Source organism: Capsicum annuum, chromosome 1 (assembly GCF_002878395.1).
Source record: "Capsicum annuum cultivar UCD-10X-F1 chromosome 1, UCD10Xv1.1, whole genome shotgun sequence".
Classification (NCBI taxonomy): domain Eukaryota; kingdom Viridiplantae; phylum Streptophyta; class Magnoliopsida; order Solanales; family Solanaceae; genus Capsicum; species Capsicum annuum.
The window spans coordinates 232,683,518-232,698,326 of record NC_061111.1 but is presented as its reverse complement, the minus strand read 5'-3'; the positions used below and the strand labels follow the sequence as shown (position 1 = coordinate 232,698,326).

The following is a 14,809-nucleotide window of genomic DNA, read 5'->3' as shown; positions in this document are numbered from 1 at the left end:
ACTTCTATAAATAAATTACAGTGAACCTTATTGGATATAATGTTAATGTCACTTCTGTTATGTTACCTCTATCTACTCCTGGTTTATCATATAAGATTTATCGAAAGTGAACCTATTGCAAAGGAAATGATCTATTATTTTTTGCAATACAGATCAGATAAATAGTTGAGTGGATATTTCAAAATGATTCATACTAACACTCTCCTCCCTGGTTTCCATTATTTTTTACATAATCAAAGAAGAAAAAACTTTCTTATGATTAGGATGAACCTTAAAATAACCCAAAATAGATTTAGTGAAATGAATTAGATTACTGAAAATACGAAAGAGTTATTGGTCTTCTAATCTGAGATACTTCAGAACTTTTAAAACAGTATCAATGCGAAAAAGAGGAGAATAGGGTCATTAGCTTAACCAATTTTATTCTATATTTCAATTACAGAATACGAAATATTTATCAGTTAGCAGAATCTATCAAAAAGAAATGAGCAAGGAAAAGGAAAGCAAACAACATGAAAAAGAATTGAACTGAATATAAGAAAAAATTAGGATTTTCATCACATTGTAACACATGATCATATCTGTAGTGTACAAACAAAAATATTAAACACATATAAATTGAACGTCTTAGACAAGAAAGTGTAAATGAACAAAAATTCCTCAAACCTCAATTGAGAAAAGGTCTTATAACATATACTTTTACTAGTGATTGAATAAAAGGCCCTAACAGTTTAGACACATTTCAGAGAGCTCTGCCAATGAAGGTATCTAAGCTCATTTCACTCTGATCAGTAGCCTGCAATTCAACCTGTGCACCATCGAATTTCCTTCTGAATTTGTCTTTGGAGATTGCATACAATATCTTACTTCTTATCCTTGTTGTTTCTGGTGACCTACATCCTCAATTATTTGTCAAATCACATCAAAGGTTGATAAAAATGATATAACTTTTGTAATGTGATAACTAATAGTGATAAAAAGATTCGCAAAATACAGAATTCTATGTGAAAGAACACGCATATGCAACAAGAACTGAAGTTTTTAGAAAGTCATAGATTCACTAAAAAAAAATGATACATACAATCTTGAAAATGTGTTATGAATATTAAAACTGTTATTTATTGGCAGAGACTTAAATATTTGTTAAGTGATTTGCAAATGAAACAAAGAATCTGAGAAAAGCATAGAAACAATTCTCTCATCCCGACTTAGCTTCTCTCTTCGATACAAGAATTCTAACAATTTCTATTCTTACTAACCTTTTTGCCTACGCATCTTTCCTATATATTGAATTATCATCCCTGATCTAAGATAGGGTGATACCATCAACAGAAACTATAAAATGAAAAGAATAATAGTAAGAGAGAGGGAAGAAGGGTACCAAGCAATGAAGAAGATCTTGCTCTTCTGGACATTTTTATTAGTAGTGAAATCATAGTCAAAAACAGCATAGCGGTGTTCATTGGAAGGCAAGCTATTAGCAAGATCTTCATGTGTCTCTTGATTTCCTCCAACCTTCTCAACAACAAATTGCTGACCATCAATCTTGAACACTATATATCTATGGTTAACACAATATGTATCTATGTACTTATAAACTTGTATCTATGTACTTATAAACTTGTATCTTTTGTAATACGACTTTCAATAAAATTTAAACAACACTAGATACATTTTCAAGCATTAATAGTAACTCACGGATACAAGTTAACACAACGTATATCTATGTACTTATAAACTTGTATCTATTATAAGACGACTTTTAATAAAATTTAAAAATCACTAGATACATATCAAAGTATTAACAATAACTGAGTTAATTCCTCAAAATGTCATTGAACTTGTGTAAACATCTCACTAAAGTAACTTTTGTTTCTTTTAGGACAATATTGTCACTGAATTATGCATTCTTTCCATTATAAGGTAAAACTAAGAAATTATTAAGGATATGTTTCGAGAACCACAAGGAAAGTGAAATTAGATATAGTTGCATAGTCCAATTCTCAATTAGAAATAGAGAATTAGGTGCAATTACGTGATGTAATTACAAATTTACATTTTATTTCTTTTTTTTTAAATAAAATTAATATCCTTTTCTTTTAAATTTCTTTTTTATTTCTATAATTTTAATTCTTTTTGATTTTTACTTTTTTTCATTTTACATTATTTATCTTTCATCTCTTTTCTTCTCATTTTCCAACCTTTACGTCTTATGATTCAATATAATTACTCGTATTTTTTCCTCATTTAGCGCATTATTGTATTTTTATTCTAGTGTTTGAATTAAAGTAGTATTTCATTATTGAATGAGATGACTTGTGTGTTTTTCCTTTCTTTTAAATTATTTACACGTTGGAATTTTATATAAGAGTATTGTATTTTTTTTCTTGAATTTTCATTTTGTGTTTTGTTTTATATTTTAATTTATTTGTTTTAGTACTATAGACTTGTTATTTTATATTGCATGTCACTTCAAATTGTCGAGTTAATTTTTTAAATTGCCATTGAACTTGTGCAAACATCTTACTAAAGTATCTTTTGTTAATTTTTTCTAAACTATGTACAAAATAAGGTGAAACTAAAAAATAGTTAAGGACATATTTGGAAAGTCATAGAAAAATTAAAATTATATGTTATTAGACAATTTGCAGTGACATGCAATATGAAATAGCATGTCTATACTACTAAAACAAATAAATCAAAACATAAATTCAAAATCCAACAGAAAAATATAATACTCTTGTATAAAATTTCGAAGAGTAAATATAATTCAGAGGAACGAAAAGCGCATAAGTCTATAATCTCATTCAACAATAAAATACTACTTTAATTCAAACACTAGGATAAAAATTATAAAAATGCAATAATGCGCTAAATAAAGAAAAAAATATGAGTAATTATATTGAATCATAATAAATAAAGTTGGAAAATGAGAAGAAAAGAGATGAAAGATAAATAATGTAAAACGAAAAAAAAAGTAAAAATAAAAAAGAAATTAAAATAATAGAAATAAAAAAAATTAAAAGAAAAAGATATTAAATTTTTTTTATAAAAAAAGAAATAAAATGTAACTTTGTAATTACATCACGTAATTGCACCAAATTCTCTATTCCAAATTGAGAATTAGTCTATGTAATTACATCTAATTTCACTTTTCTTGTGGTTCTCCAAACATATTTTTACCTTATAATGGAAAGAAGTACATAGTTCAGTGACAATATTGTCCTAAAAGAAACAAAAGTTACTTTAGTGGGATGTTTACATAAGTTCAATGACATTTTGAGTAATTAACTCACAATAACTCACAGATACAAGTTAGCATAACATGTATCTAGAGTTAATTCCTCAAAATGTCATTGAACTTGTGTAAACATTCTACTAAAGTAACTTTTGTTTCTTTTAGGACAATATTGTCACTGAACTATACACTTCTTTCCATTATAAGGTAAAACTAATAAATTATTAAGGATATGTTTGGAGAACCACAAAGAAAGTGAAATTAGATGTAATTACACAGTCCAATTCTCAATTAGGAATAGAGAATTAGGTGCAATTACGTGATGTAATTACAAAGTCACATTTTTTTTTAATTTTAATTTCTTTTAATTTTAATTTTATTTTTTATTTCTATTATTTTAATTTATTTTTTATTTTTATTTTTCATTTTACATTATTTATCTTTCATCTCATTTCTTCTCATTTTTCAACCTTGACTTCTTATGATTCAATATAATTACTCGTACTTTTTTCTTAATTTAGCGCATTATTGCATTTTTATTCTAGTGTTTGAATTAAAGTAGTATTTCATTATTGAATGAGATGACTTGTGTGTTTTTCCTTTCTTTTAAATTATTTACTCGTTGGAATTTTATATAAGAGTATTGTATTTTTTTCTTGAATTTTCAATTTGTGTTTTGTTTTATGTTTCAATTTATTTGTTTTAGTACTATAGACTTGTTATTTTATATTGCATGTCACTTCAAATTATTGAGTTAATTTTCCAAATTGCCATTGAACTTGTGCAAACATTCTACTAAAGTAACTTTTGTTAATTTCTTTTAGGAAATTACTGTCATTAAACTATGTATATCTTTTCAAAATAAGGTGAAACTATAAAATAGCTAAGGACATATTTGGAAAGCCATAGAAAAATTGAAATTATATGTTATTAGACAATTTGCAGTGACATGCAATATGAAATAGCATGTCTATAATACTAAAACAAATAAATTGAAACATAAATTCAAAATTCAAGAGAAAAACATAATAATCTTGTATAAAATTCCGATGAGTAAATATAATTTAGAAGAACGAAAAACACATAAGTCTATGATCTCATTCAATAATAAAATACTACTTTAATTCAACTACTAGAATAAAAATTATAAAAATTCAATAATGAGCTAAATAAAGAAAAAAATATATGAGTAATTATATTGAATCATAAGAAGTAAAGTTGGGAAATGAGAAGAAAAAAGATGAAAGATAAATAATGAAAAGTGAAAAAAAGTAAAAATAAAAAAGAAATTAAAATAATAGAAATAAAAAAGAAATTTAAAAGAAAAAGATATTAAATTTTATTTTAAAAAAAGAAATAAAATGTAACTTTGTAATTACATCACGTAATTGCACCTAATTCTCTATTCCTAATTGAGAATTGGACTACGTAATTACATCTAGTTCCCTTTCTTTGTGGCTCTCCAAACATATCCTTAACAATTTCTTAGTTTTACCTTATAATGGAAAGAAGTGCATAGTTCAGTGACAATATTATCCTAAAAGAAACAAAAGTTACTTTAGTGGGATATTTACACAAGTTCAATGATATTTTGATGAATGAACTCCATGTATAAACTTGTATCTTTTGTTATATTAATTTTAATAACACATAAAAAACACAAGATACATATAAAATTGGCAACAAAGAATCAGATAAACAATGAATTTCTAAATGTATTATCCAAGTCAAAATATGTATCTCGGTCTAATATTCAACAGATCTGAACATGCAATTACCTTAGGAAGTTCATCTCTGAAAATTGCTCCAAAAATTCTTCTTCTCTTGGCGGGAGCTTTACTTGCAGAACTATTGGATCCTCTTTTCTTAGAACCACTTTCTTTTTTCTTGTCCTTCTTAGCATGCTTTTGCCGTAATTTCTTCATAGTTATTTTCATCAAAACCAAGAAATTCATAGTCAAAACTTTCAGGAACGAAGTTTACAATTTCTTGATATTCTTTGATACTTACTAATTGAGAAAACCCAAGACTAAAAGAAGGTTCCGAATCTCTATTCATAATGTTAATTCAAAACAAGGAAGCCTAAAAAAAGGATTATCAAAGAAATTGCTCAACCAAAACACTGAAATTTCACTTGGTAAACGCAGGCGCAAAATATCTTTTTTGAAAAAAAAAAACGTAAAAAGGGATTAGAAGAAATTGAAGCTAATTTTAGGGGGGGGGGATTACCTTAATTCAAAGTTTTGAATTAGATGAAGAAATTGGATAGAAACCGCAACTAAAATTATGGCGTACAGAGAAGAGAAATAGGCTAATTTTTGGTAAAGAATCAGCTTCTTAATAGGAAGTTTTAACTTGTATCTCAACTTTACTAAAAAGTAGTAAATGTTGGGATTTAAGTAATACTTTAGAAGTGAAGGAATTTTTAGTAGTTTAGAAACTTAAGTTGTTTATTTAGGTAATTTTTCCAAGAAACTTAATATATCTGTTCGTTGTGAAATTTGACTAAATTTTAAAAATTTATCTTCAAAATATTTGCAAGTTCCCAAAAACTAGTTTGAGGAAATTTCACTTTCATTCATATAACTTCAATTTTTTTTCAAGTAAAATGCTCCAGCCACAACTTCGAAGTTTCAAAAATCACAACTTTGGAAACTCTTTCAAGTTTCAATTTCAACTTCAAAATCTATGGTAAAACGGGAGCATAATAATGCTCTAGCTCTGATTTTTGTATTGTAATATGAGGGCAAACTTCCAATAATAGTCCATGAAAACTCAGCCTAAAGCTAAGTCTGTAGCTTTAACATGGAAATGAAATATATTTACCTACATAAAGACTAATATAATAAAACTTTGCTTATCTAAGGTGAATTTGGAGCAGACATACTGCTACAAGATTCTTTGCCTATGCACCACATTCTTCTGCTTGGTGTTGCAGTTACTGAACTTATCTTTGATTCAGCAAACTCAATGTCTATTTCAGAAGCATTGGTACGACGAGAACCACAAGATCGTCCATCAGCTTTATTCATCTGATCGATCAATGAGTGCCTCACATGACTAGGTACAGGACTATCACATCTTGGAATTCTTATGCCAGGAAGGTGGCATGAAGCCGCGGGAGAATTGGGATTGCTCAAAATGTCTTCTTGCAGAATTTCTCCAATCCTAGTCAGGATGCTGAATGCCAAGTTAAACAGAACTCGAGAGTATGCTTCAAGAATTGAACATCCGATATCCTACAACAGTTAGAGAAGAAAAAAAACAATTAAGAACACATTAAGCAGCTACGAACTACAATGTCTCATTTCAAGTCTTTAAATTATAGAGGAACAGTTCCCTCGTCTGAGAACTGCCCCATTCATGTCTATTCTTGGGAACTGAAACAAAAATGATTGTAATGTTTATCACAAGGCTCTCTTTCCATGTTAATTTTATCTTATAGATGTAGCTAGTGGAATATAAACTTTACCTTGCCATATTGGATCTTTGTGACATTGAGAAATGTCTGAGGAAGGTTTGGATATTTAAGCTTGAGTTGCCGCAGAAGAGCTTCCGCTTTGCTCAATAACTCCTCGATCTTGTCCAGTTCAGATATTGGATCTTTTCTGAAAGACCAAGACGTTCGAGCTGGAGATTTTCCACCGTCATGTTCTGCTATTTTCTCTTTCCATGCAAGTATTGCAGCCTCCAACCTGTTAACAGCTTCAAGGGCGTTGTATTCCGATCTTATGGGAAGGGAAACGAGCATAACCTCCACAGATGTTGATTCTGCATTCAGGATCCTATAAAGGTCCTCCCCTAGACTTGTCCTGCCAGACTGTTAGATGAATTGATCATGTTACTCGATTCTTATGAACAGAGAAATACATTGTAGCAAATAGCTTCAGTAACATAGCTCACTTGCCTTTGGAAGTGCATCTCTAATGGCTGTTGGAACAGGCATTTCAGACAAGACATTTTCATTGATGGCTTTAGCAGCTTTGTATATTTGATTCACCAATTTACCTTGATTCAACAATTTGTTTCTTTCAGGGTTAGAGAGCCCAGCTATGGGCACCTGGGGTGACGGAAGCCACCACCTTTTGCTCTCCCCAGCACTTCTGCTTCTTCCTTCTGCTCGGCTACCCACTTCCGTATACCAAAACTCGGTATTAACCATTGAATCCAGAGCTTCCTAGACATTTCAAGAAATAATACTTAGAATTAGAACCCATGCTAAACAGAAATGGTTTACTTTTTCTATGTTTAAGACCACCTACAAGAAGCATGGAGTCCAACTTCTGAAGTGCTGGGAGATTCATATGGATGTCTGAACGAGCTTTTGGAGTCATGATCTGGTCCAACAGCAAGTGGAGCTTGAGTTAAAGTTTACGAAGATGGAATACATTTAGTGAATGGCTAAAAGTCACAGGTACCTCCAATTTCTGGCCATCAGAATCATATCGTTTAGCAGGAACCAACTCAATCATATGCTTCGTCGGAGAGAGAAACCATTCCATTTCTCTCTTCCATTTCCTCTTCCCATCCTCTGCAAGTGGCTCCAATTTCCAAAGCTCTCCAAACACTGATGCTGCAAATCCAGTAACAGTATGTCAAATCAGGAGGGAAAAGGCACAGTAAGTGGGAAAAGTAGATCAAGAATTGTAGAAGGATTTCTGAGCTCTGTGCAAATCTTTTGTGTCCCATCACACTCCAACAACTATGTCTGTAAGTTCTCCTTGCTCACTTGAAGTACTATTTAGTCTCATCAGCACAAGTTCCAATCTGCTGCATCCACGGTGCAGGACTTAAACTTGTGATTAGACAGCTCATAAATCCTTACTCTTAATCAGATTTGGGATAGTAAAATTGATGCCAATCAGTTTTACTTGATACTACAATAGTGAAACTTCATGATTTTATTGATGCTTCATCTCTTGGCTGCTGAAATATCTTTTCAACAAAGGAAGTTCTTGCTGCATTTTGTTAGACCATTTCTGTTTGTTTCTGACAACGGTGGTGTCTAGGCCATTAATAGAGCTATTTTATGTCCTGTCAGACCTTTTAGTTGTAAGATAATCAGCGTGCTATTAGGCAAGGCAATACTTGAGAACAAAACCAATGCCTACTACCTGCAAGATTTGTAATGGCATTTGACAGCGCTACTGCGGTGGAAACCCCGTTGCTTCCTCCAGTCACATCCTCCCCCAATAACAACTTTGCAAATTTTTCTTTCATTGTTTCCACAGCAGAAAACTCGGTTGTATAAGCAGGTTTTTCTTTTGTATCGTAATGTTTTGGGCTTGCTGAGAAATACCACTCATCAGATCTCTGATCATCCCTCTTCATCATTGTCCAGTGAGAAGAGAAAGATCCAAAAGCATTAACGCTGGAACTGCTGCTTGAGTCATCATCATCCAATGAATCTGTAACACCTCCACCTCTGCTAGTGACACTTTGATTGTCATAGGGCTGACTGTTCAAAATACTTTCAAGGCCATCATACGTCGTAATTCCTGAAAGTTATATTAAAATTAGTAGTCCGATTATGCTTAAACCCTCTTGATCTGTTTCCCATGAATTTCTAACATATCAAAAAATTAGTAATCAGATGGAGGAAGGGTAAAGTCGAATCCAAAACAAAACACTTGTTAATAAGATGTAACGAGAAAAGAGTGTTCTACGGGCCATGATGCTTAAGTTGTTGATTGAGAGGCTGAAATTAAACAGAATGATCACAAGAACATGCACAGTCCATATGGCCTTTAACTAAAGACTTACAGAAGATTTAGAAAAAGTAAGCATCTTAAATGTGCAATTTGACTACGTTATTTATATAGCATGATGTGGCAAAAAATCGTCAGCTCAACGAACAAATTGTCAAATTACTCCTTGACAAGAATAAGATAACTGGTTCTAAATCTGTTCTTTCTGAATGGTAAACCAATAAAGTATCAATACAAATCTAGATCCTCAAAGAAGATCAATTATTTAAGCAGACAATTCCTACAATTCCTACTTTTCTGTTGAATATTATTTAGTATTTACTCATAAGAAATAGAGATGATTAGACGTGTATATCAGTTGGTCTACATTTCTTTTAAAAATAATGGTTGTTAAAAGCTGGTTACACTCAAATAGAGAAACAATAGCCATGAACTGAAAAGAGAATTCCCGGAGCAGTAGTCGATACAAACAGAAAACCTAATATGATTTCACAAAAGGGAAGTCATGTAGACATTGGGGCTTTGTCCCCTGTGTAGTTACTTCACGTGTTGCATGAACTTGTAATGAAGCTTTTAGTTTAAAAGAACAACTAGTCCACCATTTTATCAAGCATATTTTATTTGTAAATCAGAACCAGGGTAACTACCACAGACTCTGCATGGAGAGCTTGATGATAATTCACTACCACGTCTACTGTATCTATGTAATACAATACACCATAGAAGAGTATTCATCTCCTTTCCATCTATGAGATTATTATTAAAATAAGAAGTAGACAATTTCAAATCAGAAGGGGAGCCTTGGAGTAACTGGTAAAGTTGTTGCCATGTGACCAGGAGGTCACGGGTTCAAGCCTTGGAAACATCCTCTGGCAGAAATGCAAGGTAAGGCTGCGTACGATACACCCTTGTGGTGGGACCCTTCCCCGGACACCGCACATAGCGGTAGCTTTAGTGCACCGGGCTGCCCTTATTATAAAATTTCAAAGCATAGTCACTCCCATGTGACTTATAACTTCAAAATATGCCTAACTAGTGTTGGGTCCCATCCTAAGTCTGTTAGTTAACTGAGATGAGTATATTACTTAGACTAAAGCATCCACCAAATTAACTAACATGGCAATTTCCAGATTCAATAAACATGTGCTTCACAAAAGTCAAAGAACTACACTGAACATGTAGACAAACAAGGTGGTTAGTAAATGTCGGGTTCATAATCTAAATATTAGCATTCACTTATAAAATTTTGGCATTTACCCCTGATTTTGTAGTAAACCATCCATAAAGACGAATAAGATATCATTAACTACATACGTTGCAAAATGTCGAAGCAGAACTAAATAGGAAACTACCCCAATTTAGAAAAACATTTTGTCCATGCACTTCATGAAACAATCATATCTGTGGGCCTACCACATTTAACTGTTCATTCAAGAGCTCTAATGATGCGGCGAACGCCTCCTCCATGCATATACTCAGACGTATTAGGGTGAGCGAGACCATATACTACACACTAGAATTCCCTAATGTATTTCAGCTTAAGTCAACTAAGTAACTTCAACAACATGAACTAGTTTTTCATTCATTATAAAATCCAATTACTAGATATAGCACTTGGCATTTATTCTGTCATCTACAGCTTTCTTTTTTTAAAAAAGGTAAAATGTTCCTGTTTTCTACAGTTTCCTGAAAGAAGCATTAAAATTTATAGGTAATATTACTTTCACACTGCTATTCAAATTATGGTCCTGTAATGGAAGGGACACCTTCTCACTGACATAAACATGACCTATATTAAATATGTCATGGTCAAAATACATATGCTTTTAAAGGGAGGGCCATATCACAAGAGCATTTATGCAACAGGGACCCGACACTCATAGCTTCTTTACTCTCATATCGATGACAGTTCCCTATGATGTTCTCCACGATTTTTTCAAAGGCGTGGACAACTTCTGGTCCATGTACCAAATTGTAAATGGTTCTCAATATAATGCCCAATTCATATCCTTAGTCCCCTATAATTTTCTTTCAAAATGCAGCATTATAACAACTAATCTATGTGTTAAGTACATTACCAACAAATAGCAATCATAGGAATGTTCATGTAACCCATTTTGTATGACCCACTAAGCCCACACCTAAAAACAACCTTGCAGAGAAAACACTAGAGATTGTTGTAGCAACATTTTGTGGAACTTTTACCAAGCCAGCCGACATTCCACACGACCTTAACAACTACATCTCAATAAAAAGCAAGTCGAGTCAGCTATATGAAATCTTATCGTCTACATCCCACAAAATACAAAAAAAGAATACTTCTAGCTAGAAGGAGGGGTGAACTTACTCTGATTTTCATCGAAGTCAATGCTAATCTCTCTATCTCTTGTACAGCAGGCAAGTAATACTTCTAGCTAGAAGGAGGGGTGAACTTACTCTGATTTTCATCGAAGTCAATGCTAATCTCTCTATCTCTTGTACAGCAGGCAAGTCTACTCCTCATGATTACCATCTTGACCAATCTTGATTACCCTTACACCAAAATGTACTTCAGATAACTGAGAATTATCTCAAAAAGATACTGTTCAACAACCACCTATAATAACCAGAACAGTGAAAATGTCAGATGGCAAAATACAATAAATGCTACTGTTATGTTATCATTTTGAAAAATAAGGCAAAAAAAGTCATCAACCAAGGTAAGTGCATTAAATCCCTCACTGTCATTATTATTGTTCTTTGGAGTAAAAGATACCCCTCTCATCTTATCTCCAGAAAGAATTGGAGTACGAAAATGAAGGCACTTGAATATTTAATCTCACCCCACAGCTAACCTAAGACCAACAACAACATACCCCGTGTAATCCCACAAGTGGGGTCTAGGAAGGGTAGAATGTACGCAAACTTTACCGGACAGAGAGGTTGTTTCCGATAGACTCTCAGCTCAACAATTAAACCAAACCAACAAAAAACAGTCGGATGTACGGGGGACCTTATCCCTCCCGTTGAGGTAGAAAGGTTGCTCTAGATAGACCCTCGGCTCAATAATTAATTAAAATTACATTTCCAAAAACCCTTTAAGAATTTTAGTTAAACTGAATTATTTATGACATGTTTAGTTACATGTAGCTCTCAACAAGTCAATTTTAGCTAAACTTCACAGTCCACCTTCCCATACTAGTCTGAACAAACAAGACAGAAATTAAAAAGTAAACAGATATAAAAACCAATTAAAACAGAATATATATATATATATATATGGTCCATAAAAATAAAGATTTGTTATACCAATCATAATAGTGGTCCCCAATTTTCCCTAGGCTCCAATTTGACTCGGAGCTCAAAAATACTCTCTCAAAATATGTGAGTTAAAAATAAATTAATAAAAAAAAGGAATACACTTTTTCTACAATTTTAAAAATAGTTCATAATGATTTTAAAGAAAAATAAGGATAAGGAGTAAAAAGTGAACCTTTTTGCATAATAAAAGAAACTCTTTTCAGATAAAAAAAGTCATAAAAGGATTTGGGTAGTGTCAGAACCTTCAGATTTATCTTTATGTGGATTATTTTTCTTTTTCACATATGTTCAAAATAAAAATAAAAACATAAATTCAAGAAAATTCCAATGTCATTGTATCTAAAACCCCTTCCTTTCATTAAAAGTGAAAACTAACTGAAGGGCAAACACAACAAATTTGGACCCCCCCCCCCCACCCCCACCCAAACACACACCACCACCACCCTCCTACCCAAAAACAATGTGGCCAACCGACAAATTTGGAGCTGATTTTGGAATTTGGTGTGCTTAGTGCAAAACAAATGCCCAACTAAGAGCAAGCAATGGTGTGACCTTGACGGGGTCGAGTACCAAGAGGTCTTAGTTCAATTAGTCTAGACAAAACACTAGGTGACTTTTCCATTTGTTTGCCATGGAATTAGTCCAGAAGCGCACAAGCTAGCCCGAACATCACGATTAAAAAAAATAAAAAAGAAGCCCAACAAAGAACACCAAAAAAATGTTTTTTTTCGTTTTTGTTAAAAAAAAAAGAAAAAGGTTCATGTTTAGTTAGCATAAACTTTGATCCCCTCCCTCCTCCACCTCACCCCCCACCCCCACTCCAAATCCAAAGGGTAAAAGAAGAAAAAACAAACTAAAAAATGAAGAAATAAGAAGGAGAAGAAGAGACCTTTATTTGATCAAATGAAGAGCTTCATTCATCTATCATCATCTGAAAGGATAAAAAAATGGGGTGTCATTCATAAAGAGCTGCATTTTATATCTACAGATTCTTGCTAATGAAAAGTAAAGATGGTGTTTTCTACTTGTTGTAGTGAGAAGTGTGAAAGAGGTGGATAATGAAGGTATGAAAACAAAGAGAAGAATGCAGAGAAGACAAGATTGGTTGAAGGGGGGTGGGGTGGCGTGGGGTGGGGGGTATTAAAAAGAATGTGCAGTGCAGTAGAGGGTGGGATAGTGTGGGACAAGTGAGGTGAGAGAGTTGTTAGACAGAATATTACTACTATTGTTCTTTTGTGTAACAGATTTAGTGCTCTGGAGAAGCTGAATAAAAATGATTTTTACAAGGTTTTTTAAAAAAAAAATTGAAAGTACTGAAACTTATTTTAAAAATAAGTACGTATATGGATAAAAATGTTGAAACTGAAAAAAAGTTGTTGATGTGTTTGATGAACAAGTGTTGTTAACCACTTTTTTGGTTAAAATGACTGAAATAACCTTAAAGTTGTTAACAATATATAGAATTGATTATTATTAATTTTTAATTCTAAAATGATTCAAATTAATACTAATATATATATTTATATATATATATTGTTAATATAATATTTAAATTTAGTGTTTATATATCTATTAATTTTTATTTTAAAGACAAATTTTATGCAACCTTAGCTTTTTTCTCCAACTTTTAATAACATTGTACATAGTGATGTAATTTCATAATTAATGATTGGGAGATGTTTATCAATACAGATGCAATTTCATATATATATATATATATATATATATATATATTTCGTGAATTCGACATCAGTGATCTACGACCATACTTTCTTCTTTCCATTCCAAAAATGGTTTATGATTGAATCTCAGAGGCATTCTTATCATTTAGTAGATCCAAGTCCATGGCCATTTCGAGTTCGACAAAGTGAAAGAATCGATTCGATCATTCAAGTCGGATAGCATTTATCTACGCTAGGATCCGACCTACATGAACTTGGTTAAGGCCAGACAATAGGGGAAGCCCATCCGAATTGAAACAGAATATAGGGCTTTCGACCCCAGTCATACCGATCAGGTAGTAGATAAGTTCCTTGTTAAATAAAATCATCACTCTATACCCATATCCCTGGAACAACTGTAAAATAAACTTCATCTTAGCTATTGTCAATTTCAACGACTTTTTACTGATCATCCTGCCTTGGCAGAAAATGTCGATTCCAACCCCGATCATGAATTCTATGACGTTTTTAAGACCTCACTACATTCTCTATTTGGCCCGCTTCAAACAGCAAACCTAGACTTTCCTGGGGCTTGCCTTACCTCAACATCTAAATAAATAAAGGTCAAAACGAGGAGCGTTCAGCCACTTGACTGTAAGTAGAGGAGGCCATAGAGAAAGTTTTTTTAATTCCTTTGTGGTTTACGAATCAAAGGAGACTAACAAACTATAATAAAGCAAGTGCGCCGGTCCATTTCTTTTTTTTGGTACGAGGAACGTCATCATGAATCCTGGTTTTCAATAATTAGTTCCAAGTCAGCCATGGAAGTCCCATAGCAGTGAGGCTTAACAGATAAAGAAAATGGTGGATACTTTTCCAGGTAGAAGGTGACAACCCTAATG

The 14,809-nt window shown here is 32.4% G+C and overlaps 2 protein-coding genes across 8 annotated transcripts; both read right to left on the bottom strand.

The window, feature by feature from the left end:
- Positions 1-742: 742 nt before the first annotated feature.
- Positions 743-5,163, bottom strand: LOC107841065 (actin-depolymerizing factor-like). Its single transcript, XM_016685073.1, has 3 exons — positions 5,017-5,163; positions 1,382-1,605; positions 743-893 (listed from the first exon to the last, which is right to left on the bottom strand). Exons 1-3 carry the CDS (start codon positions 5,161-5,163, stop codon positions 743-745), a joined length of 522 nt encoding a protein of 173 aa, XP_016540559.1.
- Positions 5,164-5,925: 762 nt separating this feature from the next.
- LOC107840837 (rop guanine nucleotide exchange factor 14) lies at positions 5,926-13,488 on the bottom strand. 7 transcript variants are annotated; one of them, XM_016684774.2, is made up of 8 exons: positions 13,136-13,488; positions 11,383-11,542; positions 8,353-8,736; positions 7,657-7,811; positions 7,501-7,575; positions 7,146-7,415; positions 6,711-7,058; positions 5,926-6,477 (listed from the first exon to the last, which is right to left on the bottom strand). In XM_016684774.2, the coding sequence occupies exons 2-8, from the start codon at positions 11,456-11,458 to the stop codon at positions 6,100-6,102; spliced, it is 1,686 nt and encodes a 561-aa protein (XP_016540260.1). In that variant the 5' UTR covers positions 11,459-11,542; positions 13,136-13,488; the 3' UTR covers positions 5,926-6,099. The 7 variants fall into 7 exon arrangements, with proteins under 7 accessions (XP_016540260.1, XP_047265494.1, XP_047265488.1 ...); XM_047409538.1 differs by lacking the exon at positions 13,136-13,488 and adding an exon at positions 12,070-12,161; XM_047409532.1 differs by lacking the exon at positions 13,136-13,488 and adding an exon at positions 11,802-12,132.
- Positions 13,489-14,809: the final 1,321 nt, after the last annotated feature.

What these genes read in the sequence shown, in the direction of transcription:
- LOC107840837 (XM_016684774.2), bottom strand. Translation starts at nt 11,458, where the DNA reads ATGGTAATCATGAGGAGTAGACTTGCCTGCTGTACAAGAGATAGAGAG. An exon ending in TGCCATTACAAATCTTGCAG is followed by an intron (nt 7,812 to 8,352) that starts GTAGTAGGCATT and finishes CTGGATTTGCAG; the next exon opens with CATCAGTGTTTGGAGAGCTT. An exon ending in CTGATGGCCAGAAATTGGAG is followed by an intron (nt 7,576 to 7,656) that starts GTACCTGTGACT and finishes CTGTTGGACCAG; the next exon opens with ATCATGACTCCAAAAGCTCG.
- LOC107841065 (XM_016685073.1), bottom strand. Translation starts at nt 5,163, where the DNA reads ATGAAGAAATTACGGCAAAAGCATGCTAAGAAGGACAAGAAAAAAGAA. An exon ending in TCAGAGATGAACTTCCTAAG is followed by an intron (nt 1,606 to 5,016) that starts GTAATTGCATGT and finishes ATAAGTACATAG; the next exon opens with ATACAAGTTTATAAGTACAT. An exon ending in AAGATCTTCTTCATTGCTTG is followed by an intron (nt 894 to 1,381) that starts GTACCCTTCTTC and finishes TTGAGGATGTAG; the next exon opens with GTCACCAGAAACAACAAGGA.